The sequence below is a fragment of the Xenopus tropicalis genome, chromosome 2, assembly GCF_000004195.4.
Source record: "Xenopus tropicalis strain Nigerian chromosome 2, UCB_Xtro_10.0, whole genome shotgun sequence".
Taxonomy (NCBI): Eukaryota; Metazoa; Chordata; class Amphibia; order Anura; family Pipidae; genus Xenopus; species Xenopus tropicalis.
In genome coordinates, this window is record NC_030678.2 from 115,874,020 (window position 1) to 115,892,398 (window position 18,379).

Here is an 18,379-nt window from a genome sequence, read left to right on the forward strand (position 1 = left end):
CGTCCAAATGCTGGGGAAGGCGTTTACTCTAGGTATAGACTCTCAAGCAACAACAACACGGAAAAGACCTACAACTCCCGGCATCCCCCGGGGCACTTCGGGTCCATGGAAGGAGGAGGGAGCGATGAATTGGGTTGCTGTTGCGCATGCGTGGCCGCCTGCTCCGGGCTGAGAAGTGGTGCAAGCTGCTAGGGATAAAATGGTAAGGTGGGGGTAGGAATCTAAAGGATTTAACTAGGTTAGGGTAAGACTTAGACCGAGACACTCCAGGGGGGTAGGACAAAGGGGGGCGAGAGAAAGGGTGGGAATACTATGTGCGCAGGAGAAAGGTCAATTCCAGGGACACCGGTGATACAAGGACCAAACCGGGAAAGGAGGCAGCTAACTTTGTGCTCTGGTACAACAGCCTCCCTCTCCCCCTAAGTATATGTGCTGTCACAGTGGGCGGCGGGCTGACCCTCTGAGTTCTCCCCACGGCGGTCCTCCGGCTGCTGTTGGAAGATTACAAGCAGTGTATGAAGTTGTAGTTCTGCAACTGCTGTTACGCTACAGGTTGGACTGTATTATCCGGTTATAAAGCACAGAGCTGGATATGAAAGGCCGGCTCACTAGTGCATGGGAGCAGGATGAGTTGCTATAAAGTTTGGCTTGGCAGGGGCTGTGACAGCAAGAGACGCAGGCACAGGGGGACTGACAGGCTGGAGGAGGGGATTTGCTGGTATTTTGAGAGCTGTCACATGCAGCTTCCACCATTGCCTTTTTTGGCCTGCCCTTTAGTTGTATTGCTATGGTAGTTCCAGGGCCTCTTGACTCCAGTCCCACTCCTTGAGAGGCCCAAGATTCACAACACTGTTTGGGGGGATTCTGCTCTTGTAAATTAGAGGAAACAGGTAGGGCTTGAGGGATCATCTTTGCTTTTCAAGGGGTGTGGGGGTTTGTAGGGTTGTTACCACCAACATGGATGCAACTATTGTTTGCATTCTTTCATTTTCAAAAATATTGAATCTTGATAGCTGCTCTATAGTTATGTTTTTCACTTCTCAGTCATTCAAAGTAAAAACACTCTTCCAAATATCTTCTTTTATCTAAGGGCTGGTCCCACATGCAAAATATTACATATCTGCTTCATTTATCTTTTTTTGATGTTGTGTTTCCAAAATGGCTTACCCATTTTACTATGTCCCGTTTCATTTTGTGTCATGGTTGCATATTTAGGCCCTTAACCTTATTCACAATCTTATTTTAGTACATCAGCCCTCACATTTGGTCATGGGTCCAAATTTCCTCATATCAAGGTTACATGTATTTGAGAATACTGTATGTCACCCCACAGTATTTGAAAGAACTTCAAAATATCACCCTATTTATTTGTCAGACCGGGCCCCCCATCACCTGGTTTTGATCCTTGTATGGTATAAAACATAGGTTAGTCAGACTTGATTCAAGCTTTCCAGTGCTTTCTTTTATTGATGCAGCTAAACTCCAAAAGGTTTAGTCTGAAGCATTGCTGAGGGTTCAGCGAAAGAAATGTGAGGTAGATGATTTTAAAAGGGGCAGTAAATGTTGCTTTTGAACAAATATTTAGAAACCGCTGTACCTCCAAGTGTGCATGCATGTAAGCAGTCACACGCCAAATTACATATCTACACTGATGACCTAACAAATGAGTTGTTTCATATTGAAATTATTCACTATATTTCTACAGAATCTTTCCCTTATAAGAATAGTCATGGCTGTTACATTTATTTTAAAGTTATTTTTGAAATTACTGGCCAAATATTCCAAATTTATAAACATTCCTTGGAAGCTCAATTGTGAACAAAGTATACATCTTTTACATTTGTGACTATATTTCTTTGGAAGCTACCATGTTTGCCTTGTCTGATGTATTCTTTCAAGGCAGAAATGGCAAACACACCATTTTTGTCAGTTAGCGATTTTGCATTAACCGTGTGAAAGTCCATTTGGCCTGCAATGCATTTCGTTTTTGCTACTTGCACATAGAAGAGAGATTATATTTTTGCACATTTTTTTAAACTTCTTTTTCCATCCTGTGGAGAATGCCACAACAAGCAATATGGCTGTTTTCACTGAAGCAGATATGTAAAAGAGATATGTTTGTGCAGGTGGTAGGCTCGCCTTACCAAATATATAAAAGAAAATAAATGAAAGGTTAGCCCTCATTTGCAAAATTGTAGGGCTTACCCTACTTTTCTTAGGATTGTGATACCAGTAGGAAAACTCATTCGTCATACTTGAGTGCAGCATTACTACTGTATCCCCTCTTATTCTAAACCCTCCTACCAGCAGTCTCGAGTGTGGCATATATGATCCTAAATTTCAGAGTTGACCTTAAATCTTCTCCTATTAATATAGGATAAGAAGGTATATGTGAAAGTACATGTGATCTAAGTACTGTATATTTTTTTCTATTATATAGTAGTAGTGAAAACACTTAACATGATTTAACCCTGTAGTTTACATGCTAGTTTAATGAATTCTTACTTGCAGAGTTACTGGTGTTTGGAAATATTGCAATAGTTAGTGTGTAGCAATCTCTTTTTTTATGTTTTAGTTTAGAATTAAATTGTATAGTATTTTTTGAAGCAAGAGTCAAATCTGTACAGGTATGGGATACCTTATCCAAAAACCCATTATCCAGAAAGTTCCGAATAATGGAAAGGCCATCTCCCATAGACTCCATTATTAGCAAATAATTCTAATTTTAAAAAAATATTTCCTTTTTCTCTGTAATAATAAAACAGTACCTTGTACTTGATCCCAACTAAGATATAATTAATCCTTATTGGAGGCAAAACAACCCTATTGGGTTTATTCAATATTTAAATTATTTTTAGCTGATTTAAGTTATGAAGATCCAAAATACAGAAAGACCCCTTATCTGGAAAACCCCAGGTCCCAAGCATTCTGTATAACAGGTCCCATACCTTTACAGGAAAAAGATTAGTATTTTAGGCTGTCTGGAGAAGTAGCAACTTATTGCCATTCATGGGGCTCAAGGATTTGATGCATGCTTTACAAGTAAGGATTTACTTTAGCTCCTTATTATATGTGTGTGCAAATTTAGTTAAGCATCATTTGAGGACCAGGAGTAAAGGAAAAAATTAGTGGAGGGCACTGCCAAAAAAAGCAACTCATTAACAGTATATGCTGCTCTGATAAGGTCAGTCATGTGACTTATATCCCAAACCAGTATGTAAACACTCCCATGTGAAAACAAATCCATGGGCACAAGATGTGCATAGTTATATATAGTTACCAGGTCACAAGTAATAAGAAATAGGAATAACATATAAGATAGGAGCACAGGATTCCCTTCTATTTTGGGACTCTACCCTTTATTATAGATTAAGCGTACATTTGCTGTTAACCTGGTGTCATACGAAAATGATGTTGTATACATATACCAGTAACCATAGAAAGGAATGTTTATAGACTATGGGAATACCTGGATTTGTGTTTATAAGGCTCACAGTTGAGAAACCTTTACAGTGTTTTGTTATTATGCCCACAACACTACAGTGAAATGACCCAAGGATCCATAACAATTGCATGGAGACCTCAGCATAAACATCCAGTGTAAGATCATTCCAAAAAGTCATAGTCATATAGCTTTTGTCTTCTTTCATAAAATAATACACAGGTGCAGCATGTAGCAGAAGAGCATTTAACAATATTTTAATAGAATAAAGCCCATTTTTAATTAAAGCGAAAGTAGAGGGTTTTATTACTACCAGTCCTATTCGTATTTCTTAGACCTCACCACATCTGACAGTGTGATCTTTGACCCTGTAGAATGAGAAGCACATTTTGCTAAATAGATTTAGGTAAGGAGAAGATCCAGAAAACTTCCGCTTAGAGGAAACATAGCTAACATTAAAGTTGTGCAATAAGTTGATGTCTGTTTAAAGGATACTGAAATACACCCAAAATAACTTTAAATTATTACATTTTGTATATATTAAAATAAGAAGGTAACCTTAAAATGAATGTCCTGTATGAGTTATACAGAATAAACAATAAATTATAGTTATGTAAGGCAATAAAGCAGTAGGCATTTTTGTGATTTTTCTTTTAATCATTTCCATTTTTTTTCCTCTGTAGCCCTCGGATTTAGCATTTGAACTGGTATTGGTTTCATTTTTTTATGAACATTTACGGCAAGTTAAGTAGAGATGGTGCATTTTGTAATAGAAGAGACTGACTGACTGCTGTAAATTTTTATAAAGGCTCACCTGGGAATAGCAGGCCCCTAATTCTAGGCAAGGGCCATATGAAAGAAGTTTGCATAAAACCAAATTGCTTTCAGGAAAGTACTCCGCAGAGTTACCCTATAGCTGCAGCCAAATATATGAGTCTCATTGGAGACTGCTGAATGTAGACACTTTAAAATGTAAAACAAACTTTTATGTAGTTGCTAACAAAATTTCAGCAATTTTGTTGTTGGAACTCGAAAACCAATGATGTTTTTAAAGCTGTATGTTTGCAATGCATGGGATTAAAATTAAAAATGTTACTCATTCATGAAATATGTTTATACTATATATAAAAATTATTTTTTATCATTTGTAATCGTACCTACCAGAGCAATACATAAAATGTGTAATTAAGGGATGCTTATTTTAGGAATCTGAAGTCTGTTGTTTGATATTACACTTTTTCAGGAGCCTGATTTTACGAAGTTCTGATTTGTTTTTAATAGATATATATAGAGGCTTTCTTTTGAGTTTGCTTTGTCGTCTTATGCTGTTATAAGAGATGATAGTGACATGAAGCATATACTGTATATACGTCAAGAGACCTAAGTCTTGTTTATGAGTAAGCTAAACCTAAAACAACTTGAGTCAACTGAAACAACTTCTGCTGCTTCTTTTGCATTCTTAAGCATAAACTTAAATCGTCCCAGAAGGACAAGGTGCGTCAGTTTATGGCATTTACCCAAGCTGGGGAAAGGACTGCAATATATTGTTTAACGCAGAATGACTGGAAATTAGAACTGGCAACTGACAACTACTTCCAGAACACATCGTTGTACTGCAAAGAATCAATGAAAAGTACAGTAGACAAAAAGAAATTGGAGCAATTGTATAACAGGTACAAAGGTAAGAATTCTTAACTGTTCATCAGCATGCATGTGTAAACCTTGTAATTCCTGTGCCTCTTGCAGGAAAAGTCTATAAAATTTACTATGTGTAAGCATATGGCATGCCTGTATAAACGCATTTACTCCATATGGCACACCATGCAATTTGGGTGGTTTGACTGCAGAAGGAATTTGGGGAAGAAGGCCCAGGATTGCTCCTACAAATTTCATTTCGATGGAATACCCTAGAGACTGAGCCTCACTCACTGGGTTTTAAAGCACAGCCAGGGCAGTATGCTAATCTGATTCCCACCTGCAAACTGGTTTCCACCTTGTTGAGAAGTGCAATGTAGAGTTTTCCAATCAGCATTTGTAGAGCCAAGGATATGGCAGGTTTTACAGCCATGTTTTTCACGATCAAAATATCAGCACGTTACCTCCTCTTGCTTCCTGTTGTCAGTAGAAATCACATGAAAATTATCAGTGTTAACCTTTTTACAATTTCATTTGATAGTGATGTGGAGCTTCGGGGTGGTTCAACACTTGAGAAATCAGCAACTTGAAATGTGTCTTTAGGCCTTTTCTATACCTGAAAACTGAAAGACAAAAGTAATCTCTCTCTCTCTCTCTCTCTCTCTCTCTCTATCTCTCTCTATCATCTCTATCTCTCTCTATCATCTCTATCGCTCTCTATCTCTATCTATCTCTCTCTCTATCTCTCTCTCTCAGATGTTATAAGGAAGATGCCAGTTTGGGAAGTCTGAACAGGAATGGGTTCAGCAGTGGTGTTAGGGCAATATCAGTGGGATAGCAAAGTCTGAAATGTGGATGAAAAGCTTGAAGTGAACTGTCTGTCATATAAAAATATTTTAGAACTACTGCACTGTGTTACTGACTTACCATATGGGTGAATTTACTAACAGGTGCTAAATTGCACCAGTGCTACCAGATCTTTGCTTTACATTTTTGACCAATCAAACCTATCTGCTTATTAGAGTAATTATTGAGGCTAATGAGACTTCTTCTTGTTTGTTGTTACAGATCCCCAAGATGAGAATAAAATAGGTATAGATGGAATTCAATTGTTTTGTGATGATTTGCACCTGGATCCAGCAAGTACCAGCGTATTAGTTATTGCTTGGAAGTTTAGAGCGGCCACACAGTGTGAATTTAGTAAAAAGGAGTTTATTGATGGGATGACAGAGCTTGGGTAAGTATGAAAGGCAAATTAGGCAAATTGGTTTTCAGCTTTTCAGTTGTATCTCACTCGACCATATGATTATAATGTTGTGTACCTTCCTCATAAAATGTTTATATTTTGGTATGAATATTTGATTAAAAAGTAAAAGTAAATAGGTAAAATTACTGAGTTTTTTCTTCATCTAAATGTGTGTTGCTATCAACAGGTGTGTTTGTGTGTTTTGCAGCAAAATATTTGACTGACAGACTAAAGACCAAAGCCTACTCTCCACATTACTGTACAATAAAACATATATTGCACACTGTCGGCGACATCATATAAAGCAGAGATAACAATGCAGGTATGGGATCTATTAACCGCAAGGCCTAACAATTGGTGTATCACATATTAGGGTGAAGACACATGCGGGGTTTAAAAAAAAAAAAGTCACGGCGACTATTCCGTGCTGGCGATTAGTCGAAGCAACTTATATCGTAACCCATGGCAGGTAAGCCTCGACCGGCTTTTTAAAAAATTGCGGTAACTAATCGCCACATGTGTCCTCGCCCTTAAGGCTTTTTCCAGATAATATATCCCATACCTGTATTTTAATGCATTTCCTATGTGTGAGCTACAAATAAAAATGGTCAGTAGGCAAATAGTTTTAAAATTCCATTTACTTTTATGTATTTTTCTTATCTTGTATTTAAGTATTGAAGGTGTGCATATTATTGGTAAAGTTAAATGTGCCATTCTTCTACGGCAGGTGTGACAGCACAGATAAATTAAGGGCTCAGCTACCTCGGCTAGAACAAGATCTCAAAGACCCCCTCAAATTCAAAGACTTTTATCAGTTTACATTTAATTTTGCAAAGAATCCTGGGCAAAAGGGACTAGGTATGTAATTATACCACTATACTAATGCTAGAAATGAAAATATGATGATTTGTTGAAACTGTTAATTCATGTGGAACCACACAACCATAATGCTTTGGTGACACATTGTCAGATATAGCCATTTGACTTCACAAACAATAGAGTGGATTTGTAGCCAGCTTGGCCATGCAGGTAAGCTAGAAAACCGGAGGTACCTGTTTGGTGCAAGTATACTTTTACTGTTGTTAGAGCAGTTTAGCACAGCTGTTTACTCAAATGTTTCTTAGATTAACCCCCTTCACTGCCTGGTTTTGTTAGGTTAAATTGGCAGTAGAGGTAACATACTTTTAGTAACTAACAGAGGTACTGGATGAAAGTGACGTATTTAAAACTAAATTTTAAATTCTAATCTAACCGAACCCTTGTGGAGTATTTGTGACCATTATGCTACCCCCACACCCCTTTTAAACCAAGCAATCCTTTAGGGCTCTGGTACACGGGGAGATTAGTCGCCCGCGGCAAAACTCCCTGCTCGCGGGCGACTAATCTCCCCGTGTACCAGAGCCCTAAATTAACAACTAATTAGGTCATCTGCTCTCTCCAAATTCCAGAAATAATCCTACTCTCCAATACCTGATCTGCAAAAACAGAAATTTGTAGCAGGTTTGGAAGCCATCATGTTTGGCTTCAGTTCTGGTCCCAGGCTCCCGGTGCTTGCATGGTAGTAGCCAGTGTAGTAGTAGTGGTACAGGCAAACATGAAGGACGCTAACCCCACTGTACAGCTTTACATTTTTAAATAAATACAGCAAGTGATTGGTTTATGTGCTCAGTTGCAAATCTATAATTTGCTTGTTAGGAATAGCTGTGCAGATCAGCAAAATTGGGGGTCTTAATAAAAAAAATCCATTCAGATTGCTGGGTTTACTAAATTTAGCAGATAAACTGCCAACAATTTTTACTAAAAAAAAGTACAGGTATGGGACCCTTTATCCAGAATGCTTGGGTTTTGCGGATTAGGGGTCTTTCAAATTCAGCTCTCCTACTTTAGGCTGATGCCACACGTGGCATTTTTACTCTGGGTATTTTCTAATTTTCTCGGCGGCTGAAAAACGCACATTATCATCATCCTTAGAAATAACTTGAAATGACTCGAAGCAAACCACACAATGCGTAAATACGCTAGAAAACGCCTTACCACGGATTTTCAAGCATTTGCCTAAATACGCCAGTATTTGCACAGCAAGCTATTCCTATGTATACACAAAGGCAACTGCCAGACCTAGCAGAAATACACAGCGTTTTTTACTATTTCGCACTATTAGCACCATGGAAACGGGATTTGCTACGTCACCAGTACTAGGCTGAAAAACGCTATAGTCAGGGGCTGTGTGGCTTGTGCGGCATTTTTAGGCTGAGAAAATACGCAGCATAAAAACGCCACGTGTGGCATCAGCCTTAAGTCTGCTAAAAAAAATTATTTAAACAGTAATTAAACCCAATAAGATTGTTTTGGCTCCAATAAGGATTAATTATTAAAACGGTGGTTCATCTTTAAATTAACTTTTAGTAAGTTATAGAATGTCCAATTCTTAAAGGGGAAGGAAAGGCTAAGTCACTTGGGGGTGCTAAAATGTTAAGCACCCCCAAATGACTTGAATCGCTTACCTTGTACCCCAGGCTGGTGCCCCTGTTAGGAGAAAACCACACCAGCCCGGGGCACCTGGGGCGATGCGCTTCCTCCTTCCTGCTCCGTTCAGCCTTGACTGTGAGTCAGGTGCATGCGCAGTAGAGTGAAAAAGCCGACTTATCTGTTAAAGTTCGGCTTTTCACTCTACTGCGCACGCGCGCGCGGCAAAGAAGGAAGGAGGAAGCGCTGCAGGTACCCCGGGCTGGTACTGTTCTCTCGGTACAGGGGCACCAGCCCGGGGTACGGGGTAAGCGATTCAAGTCACTTGGGGGTGCCTAACATTTTGGCTTTTCCTTCTCCTTTAAGCAACTTTTCCATTGGTCTTCATTATTTATATTTTATAGTTTGTAAATTATTTCAATCCTTCTTCTGATTATTTCCAGATTTCAAAGGGGGGTCACTGATCCTGGCAGCCAAAAAAGTATTGTTCTTTACTGCTAAGATTTTATTGTTATTGCTACTTTTTATAACTTATCTTTCTATACAAGCCCCTCTCCTGTTCACATATCGGGCAATCACTCAAACCATTTCCTGGTTACAAAGGTAAATTGGACCCTAGCAACCAGATAACTGCTGAAATTCCAAACTGGAGAGCTGTGGAACAAAAAGAAAAATCATTAAAAAACTACCAATAATAAAAAACGAAGACCAATTGCAAATTGTCTCAGAATAACACTGTCTACATGATACTAAAAGTTAACTTAGAGATGAACAACCCCTTTAAGTTATACAGTAATTTTTAACTACCATCATTGTTCCTCACAGCCAGAATACGAACTAATGGCGTGGCAGGTTTTGATTATTTCAGGGTAACATTTTAAGTTTCATTTTAGATTTGTATTTACGTTTACATAAGAAAAAAGAAGAGAAAGAGCAGAGAAAAGGTTGGGAATAGATTTAAGTTTAATGTCTATCTTGGGTCACACACCCATGACAGATAGTGACTTCTTTAGTTATTCACATCAAGCATATGGTTCAGTCAGTGATTTTCCTTGAAATGCAGTGATCAGATGCTCCATTATAATTATATTGTAGCTAGAATGTTGGCTATAAAACATGGCAGAACTGCTGCTTTGGGAGAAAAGGGAAGAACACCAAACCAACAGATTACAAATACAAACTGGTCAGGTCTTTACTAGACATTATTAAACAGTGTTTTCTGCCACAAATTAAAACTTCATTCTTTGATTTTATGGGTTTCTTACATAAAATGTATAATCCAACTACAATAATTTTTGTGTGTTTATATTCAGATTTGGATATGGCAGTTGCTTATTGGAATCTAGTGTTGTCTGGAAGATTCAAATTTTTAGATCTTTGGAATACATTTTTGTTGGTAAGTTGGTCATCTAGCATATTTTTTATGATTTCATATTGTCTTTTTCTTAATAATTAGTGGTAATAAATTTTTTTATTCACACAACAAGAGGTGATGCAGGATGAACACATGCTATGTTACATTCAGTGGTGCTAAAAGCCAAGCGCAATAGCTAATAACTAATTAGTATGGGGCCCACGGATTTCTGATGTAGGCCCTAATAGGGTGGATCACAGGAATCTTCTGTTCCAAGCAGTCCCATTTCATAATCATGACTCCTTCTGGAGTTTGTGCCTGCTGAGAGTGTGATTTCAAACAAGTAACAAAATGGCCCATGTGCTTTTACCCTCTCTAAAAAATATCCCCCTTTTTTATTTAATGTCTTTTGGTTGGGTTTATTTAAAAAAAATATATAAATAAGCACTGAATTACCAAAATCTATCACTTCACAGGGGAAGAAGGGGTTTAATGTCTAAGAGGGGTTGTCAAATGCTTCCTATGATTTTTATAGGTAAAAAACAATACATACATAATTTTACTTTTGCCAGTTCATTTGCTTATGTGCAGGTCAGAGTGCAAAAAAACGTGCACAATCTACTACGTTTTTGTTCCCTGTCCGGCACATAGAAAAATTGCTTCAGGTCTCTGTGCGCATGTGTTCCCATGAATACAAAGCAGTGTATTTAGCTCCAACCTGTCCATAAACTCTTTTTTTGTGTTTTTTTTTTTATTTATTTTTTTGTTTTTACTTAAGCCCGAGTGAGCTAATGTCAAAAAGGTTTGTATTTTTTCTCTCTAAAGGGGGGGATTCACCTGCAAGTTAACTTTTAGTATGTTATAGAACGGACAGTAATTAGCAACTTTTCAGTTGGTCTTCATTTTTTAGTGTTTTTAAATTATTTGCTTTCCTATTCTGATTCTATCCAACTCTAAAAAAGGGGTCACCCCGGCAGCCAAAAGACTTTTGCTCTTTGTGGCTGCAATGTTATTGTTATTATTTCTTATTACTTATCTTTCTATGCAGGCCCTCTTCTATTCATATTCCAGTTTTTTCATTCAAACCACTCCCTAGCTGCCAAGGTCATTTTAACCCTAGCAACCATATAGCTGCTAAAATTCCAAACTGAGGATGTTTGAATATAAAGCTAAATAATTAAAAAATTTGCAAATATTAAAAAAATTAAGACCTATTGTTTCAGAGTAGCACTTTATAAAGCATACTAAAAGTTCATTTTAAGACGAACAACTACTTTTAATTCTCCTTTGGGAAAGTTCCAGCTTCTGTTCATCATTTTAATTCATAAATCAAGTTACTGAACTTTTTTTTTGGTTTGTTTGTTTTTCTGAAAAATGCTAAAGCACGCTTTATATGCATTTTGCTGGGTTAGTCATAAACACCCTCTTTAGCTCTTTATTTGGGTTTGGTGGTTCACTAAATTCTAAATTCTAAAATTCTAAAAGACTAACATAGTCTTGTCAATTATTTGATTGCCACTGTGCTGTAACAGAGAAACTTATCCCTGTAGGAGAATAGTTTTGCAGGTACCACTTACTTTTTTTATTCCAAAGCAACACTGGCCTACATGCTTGGAGAACTAAATGAACAGTGATCTCTGTGGAAAAGTAGAAATGGCACTAAACCTGGGCAGAGGCGGCAGTTCCAGTTTGCCTACTGCTTTTTTCATATAAAAGATATGGCATAAACCGTGCATTAAACAGGAGCTGATATGTCTGAAAATTTAGCTCCTCTCAAAATTAGTGTTTTGTATGGGGAAATAATAGTGTGCATGTTTCACTAGACAACAGTGCTATGTCCTTACAGAAAGGTTCTGCATTGTATTAGTAACTAGTGCATTTAACTGGAAATTCGGCTTGTTGCAATTGTCCTTTTCCCTTTTTATATTCTGTATGTGTTTTGCACTTAAAAAGTTTCAGAACTGACTCATGGCCAGGATTGGTACCAATCTAACTACTTCATGTATATGTCTCACAGACTTCAGGTTTTATTACTGGATTACTCAGTACTATTCCTCATTGTTATTTGTCATTTTTGTGTATATTCCCATACATTATTATGTTTATTTGTTTAGGAACATCATAAAAGGTCAATTCCAAAGGATACATGGAACCTTCTCTTGGATTTTGGCAATATGATTGCAGATGATATGTCTAACTATGACGAAGAAGGTATTATATTCCATTAACATATATGCATTTGATTTGTGGTATTTATTTTAAAAGGTTTGCATACATAGGACAGCTGTTCTGTATTTAGTGGCATAATGCTTTAAATTCATAATGTTATAATTGTTATTCTTTATTTGTTATATAATTTTATCTTATGTGCATCATTGATTATTTTCTAAAATAACAACTTAAAGATAAAATGCTACAATTTTAATTACTGAATCTTATTTTCCTCTGCTGTAGCAATAAAGTTAAGGGGCACTGGGGTATTCAACCCAATCTCTAACTGCTTTAAGATCCTGGGGCTGGGCAAGCTTGTCCTCTGCAGGAGCCTTTAAATAGTTAGAGGCTGCCATGAGTTGGTGTGCCAGTAGTTTTGTATTCTTAATCTAAGGTGTGCAAACCAGGACGGAAAGGTATAAAAACATAACAGAGGAAGCAGACAACTGTGGCCATATTTCTACCACATAAAAGGAAGGTTAGCATAGGTAGGTAATACAGCTTTTCTAAATTAAAAAGCTCTGTATTTGTAGTTTATTGGAAACCTATCTTATTAGAAAACATAATTAGTATTAGTTTCACAAACCAACAACATAAAAAAACAGGGTTTAAGGCAGTCAGTCCAGTTATCCAAAAGTATTTCATATGGTTCAAATGATTTTAACCAAAATATATTTGGGAGGGACTCCACTGAGCAATGTATTGTGCAATATATGTCTTAACTGTTTACATTCTCTGCACTCCTACCTCAGACTTGTAACAATGCTGCAAGCATTAACTGTTTAAAAGACCTAGAGAAGTGCTGTTACATTGTTTTTAGAGCCAGACCCAGAAAATGTTTACATTTATAAATAAAGCTATTGAAAATGTTTTAATAAATCTATATCAGAAAGTTGCCCAGAATTACATTTTTTTTCTCTTCTAAGCCACTTTTAAATGAGGAGGTATATAAATAAATGGCATGCTTGCCTTTCTGTATTACAATATGATAAGTATAGTTAATATATCTGATACAAAAGCAGAAATCAAATTCACAACCAAATGGGAAAGATCTCCAGTGCATGGGAATATTCGTGACCTATTTTGACATCAAAATAACTATTACGACAATATGATCATCAGTGCTTAGAGCAAGGTGAATCTTAAATGTTTTCTTATAGAAGTTAAGCCTTCTCCTGTAACTATTAGATAGGATTTTATTTTTTTTATAGCTAGAACTCACAGAAGGGATTCTTTGTATTTGCGTAGCACAAAACCTATCCTACCATGATATATATATCATGTAACAAGCAGGGCCAGTGAGAATGTGGGCGTGGGCTCATAGCACTTGACTTATTCATTAAGCTCTTGTACATTTGGTGACCTCAATAAGCAAACTGCACTGGGACATTGAGAACACAGAGCGTATGCTTAAGGTGTTTCATAGACTGAATCATAAGTACATTTTTCCTTGATAGAAATGCATTCAGCTCCTTTTAAAATTTTAATAAGAAATCAGTTCTGTGCACACAAACGTGCACATCTTCTAAAACTGTAAATAAAAGAGACTCACTTTCTTTTTCAGGGGCATGGCCTGTTCTTATAGATGATTTTGTAGAGTATGCAAGACCATTAGTCACAGGGGGAAAACGTAAACCTCTTTAGCTAAAGGCTGCTAAGAAGGACTAATGATGCTTCGCCATTTCATTGGATAATGAAGACTTTATTTGGTTAATGGCCGAGACCGAGAAGACCTTGTGGCAGATAATTCTGGCCCAACAGAAAATCCTTGTCAGAATTCTGCCTGAACCATGTTGGTGGGCTGCTCTTGGACAGGAATTTGCCCTAGTGAAGGGCACTGGCAGTTTGTGGGATGCTGGCTTCATATCTTATATTGGTTGTATCATATAGGATGTAGAGAATGCATGATTTTTTACTTTGGAGCAATTAAAATAGAGGCCATTTTATTAAAAGAAGAAAATATTTAATGAGCATGCCATTCCGTTTATGAGCCAGAAGTAAACACCAGCAATTACTTATCAGCTGTATTATATTGTAACTATATAAAAAGCAGTATTTGTGGTATAAATTCTATCCGATGAGAACTTGTATGGCATGTTGTATTTTTTATCACTAACCCTTTGATACAATAATAAAATAATATACAAAAGGCCAGGTGACCCTTACAAAGCAAAACCGGAACAGACCTTAATTTGGCATTATAAAGCTCTTGTTCAAAACCAGGTCCACTGTATCTTCAGTAAGCCCTCTCATGTACCTAGGCCTTGGGTACAGAAATGAAGTTGTAAGCTCTTCGGGGCAGGGATTCATTCTGACTATGTCAATGTACAATAAACATAAATTATAGTGTTAACTAGCTTTAATGTATAACTCATGCCTTTGTTTTTTATTTAAATTGATATCTAATTAAATAATATTTAAACTCTATTTTGTATGTTTTATTGCAAAGTTATTAGGCATAGTTTGTTTACTCCTAAGGTAAATATGTGAAAAAAGTGCATAACAAAATTTAGTCGACTAATACAATCAAGTACTACTTGCAGAGTCGGCTTTACTTTAAAATATGGATCTAAATATGTTACATGAAAAAACATGCTATCACATGATACATCAAAACTGGTTTTCAAAACTGCAGCCGAGGACCGAATATCGTCGAGGTCTGTTGATACATCTCTGCCAGCCAGCATCATCTAGACAAGTTACTACCCACAAGTTACTACCTACCCATATGTAATATAAGGCACTATATTTGCCGAGTTTGCTGCCTCCTTTCCCAGGCTGTGCAGGGGGGCCAGTAGCACTTAGCACACTGCACTGCACAACAGCTAGGCTGACCTGAAGCTTGTCTTTGCTTGTGTGACTGCAGGGTTGTGATCGGCTTTCCCCCTACTACTGTGCTTCTGTTGGTACCGTTAGGACACACCTGCTCCTCATTTGAAACACAGACAGGGACCTGATAGGATCTATAGGGAGCTCCAATAAAGGGGCCATTTTAACAGATAGTATTAATTTTTAGACCAAAGTGAAACTGGCACTATATATATATATATATATATATATATATATATATATATATATATATATATATATATATATATATATATATATATATATATATATATATATATTCATAATTGCCTGCAAGATTAGAGGTTTTTTGTTTATCCTATATGTCCCCTTTAATTCATCACTTATTTTCCATATGCACTATGGTGTCCCATGCAATGTTAAATACAACAAGCAGTGAAAACAGCAAGCACCATTTGGGAAGGGGCACAAATAGGGTGACTCCTGGAAAACATTGCTCGAGTCTAAATAACATATTTATAAAACGTGGTTGAAGCCCTCACAGCAGGTGCTTTCTCCTAAATTGAGATTGACACGTGAGGTAATTGTTCTTAAATTATTCCCAGGAGTCAATGGCCTGGACTAGGCAACCCTTTCAAATACAGTCATCAGAGCAGCACAGCTACTCAGAATAGCTTATCTATCATTACCAGCTCATTATGCACATACATGCAAACTAGTTCCCAAGGGGATTTTTGTTTGGTTTCTTTTTTGTATGAAAACTTCCATGAAATACAGGAAAAAGTTTTTTGTTTTTTTTAATTTCTTGTGCTCTAAGCAATATTTTTGATAGTCCTTTATCAAAGCCTTTTCTTCTCTGTCAATTCTCCAGAACTGGCAAATTCTATATTATGGGTCTTTTCAAAAAAAGAAATGCATGAGCATTTGTCAAAGTGTCAGATGCTGTCTCTGTCAGTGTCATTGTCTAGCAGTTTCAGTTGGAATAAAAGATGAAACAGCAGTGATGGTTTTGGGTGACTCTCAGCCAGCTGATAGTATACCTGCGGAGAAAACATTTCATGTGCCATCAGCCTTTACGTTTATTTCCATTGACTTCGCTGCCATGAAACCATGTACATTCCCTTCTATGTGAACAAGAAATATTTACATATGAGTTTACATGGTTTTTTTTTCCTATCTTTAACTCTTAAATATTTCTCAATGCGGAAACAGGCTTGCTAAGCTTAACATGTAAGTGCCATGAATCTTAAAGGTTAAACCTTGTTTTTAAGGGTGATGGCTCTCCTTCTGCATTAGGAACAATGCCAGGAAAAAAATGCAATATTTAAATTCCTATTTTAGTAGAATATCATTAATGACTTACTATTTTTATCTTGCTGTTTGGAAGCATCAACAAGAATTAAAATCCATCAGAATGCCTTGCTCTCATTCTAGTTCACTAGGTAATCCCTGGTGGTATTGCATTTCTTGATTAAGGTCATAGAAGCTCCTGTAGCTAACACATGCTTTACCATTGCCCTGTGAGGAAAGCAGCATGTTGCTATACAAAGAAAAAGGCTGCAAATGGTAAACATGTATTGTCATTGCCTTTGTTGAAACTACATTCCGACATTTTATTTTTTTTTAAATACATATTTTTTTGCCATTATAAAGCACTCATTTGAATGTTGAGCTATTTTCATTGAATATACACATTCTATTATAAACAGGTCAATTTGTTCAGAGCTCCCTATCTACCTTTGAACAAGTAAACCCCTCCTTTCTTTAAACTGCAACTATTGAACAGCTCATCAGAGGCTTCTCAGTGGACCAGTAATTAGTTTTATCAACTCCTCTGGGAACAGGAAGTGCTGTAACTGGTGTTATATTTGTTTCCAGAAATAACAGAAACCATAAATAGTTCCTAGTTAAGACAGTAGGCAAAAAGTATTTTCAGCACAAGCCCTATTAATTGAGCTCATGTTGAAAAGGGGTGTATACTGTTCCTTTATAATGATACATAATCCACATAACAGCTCCATACTGCTGTCTCTTTATGCTCCTCAAATGAACTCCTCCTATGACCTGGCTTGCCCCAGCCACTGCAGCTGTACAGATGGAGCAGTTCTAAACATTTGATTTACATGACTCACCATGCTTAATATGTTTCTAAATTAGAAAAAAAGTTATAACTCATTGTAATAATTCAAAAGAAAACCCTCTTTAACCCCACTTTCAGCACCAAAACCTTGGTCAAGGAGCAGTTTCAGGTGGCACAGACTGGTGTGTTGTATAGCTGTCCAAAAATGCCAAAGCAAGTGGATACTTTCGAAAAAGTTTCACCAATGTGTTGGGCCTATTAATTGGGCAGATCTCGATCGGGCAGGTTTGATTTTTTGTTAAATCGGGACTGTATCACCTCGTTTAAGTGGTCCCAGAACCAATGGGTGCCTATACCCACCGTTATAATTCGATTGTTTGGCCCCAGGTAGGATCGTTTGGCCCCATAGGTGGGGATACCGGGAGAAGCGTGTATGGCCACCATTACACTGGCATCCTTTTTTAATGTGATTTGGGCTTCTTTATAATTTTTCCACTATAACAAAAAATGCATTATGTTAGAGAGGGAGCAGTAGTTTATATTACCAAGAGCAGGCAACATTTAAGATGTTTGTGAATTACAAATCCCAGAATCCTTCAACCTGCTGACCCATTGTGGGATGCTAGTAGTTGGAAGATTTAAAGGAACAGTAACACCAAAAAATAAAAATGTTTTTAAGTAATCATAATACAATGCACTGTTGCCCTGCACTGGTAAAATTTGCACATTTGCTTCAGAAACACTTCTATAGTTTATATAAAAAGCTGCTGTGTAGCCATGGGGGCAGCCATTCAATCTGGAAAAAGGAGAAAAGGCACAGGTTACATAGCAGATAACAGATAAAACACCCTTGTATTGTACAGAACTTATCTGTTTTCTGCTATGTAACCTGTGCCTTTTCTCTTTTAAATGGCTGCCCCCATGGCTACACAGCAGCTTCATTTACTAAACTATAGTAATGTTCTAAAGCAAATACACCAGTTGCACCAGTGCAGGGCAACAGTACATTATACTGTAGTTCCTTTTATACACTTTGATTTTTTGGTGTTACTGTTCCTTTAAGCACTGAAGTTTGCATGTCTCTATCCTAGAATTTTACTACAGGTATGCAACCTTTTATCCAAGATGCTTGGGACA

General features: G+C 37.1%; 1 protein-coding gene across 2 annotated transcripts; it reads left to right on the forward strand.

The window, feature by feature from the left end:
* Positions 1–144: 144 nt before the first annotated feature.
* dcun1d2 (DCN1, defective in cullin neddylation 1, domain containing 2) lies at positions 145–14,781 on the forward strand. Of its 2 annotated transcripts, none has more exons than NM_001126565.1 (7): positions 145–202; positions 4,907–5,123; positions 6,146–6,314; positions 7,051–7,181; positions 10,103–10,185; positions 12,258–12,354; positions 13,919–14,781. In NM_001126565.1, the coding sequence occupies exons 1-7, from the start codon at positions 200–202 to the stop codon at positions 13,996–13,998; spliced, it is 780 nt and encodes a 259-aa protein (NP_001120037.1). In that variant the 5' UTR covers positions 145–199; the 3' UTR covers positions 13,999–14,781. The 2 variants fall into 2 exon arrangements, with proteins under 2 accessions (NP_001120037.1, XP_012811892.1); XM_012956438.3 differs by lacking the exon at positions 145–202 and adding an exon at positions 255–890.
* The last annotated feature ends 3,598 nt before the right edge of the window (positions 14,782–18,379 follow it).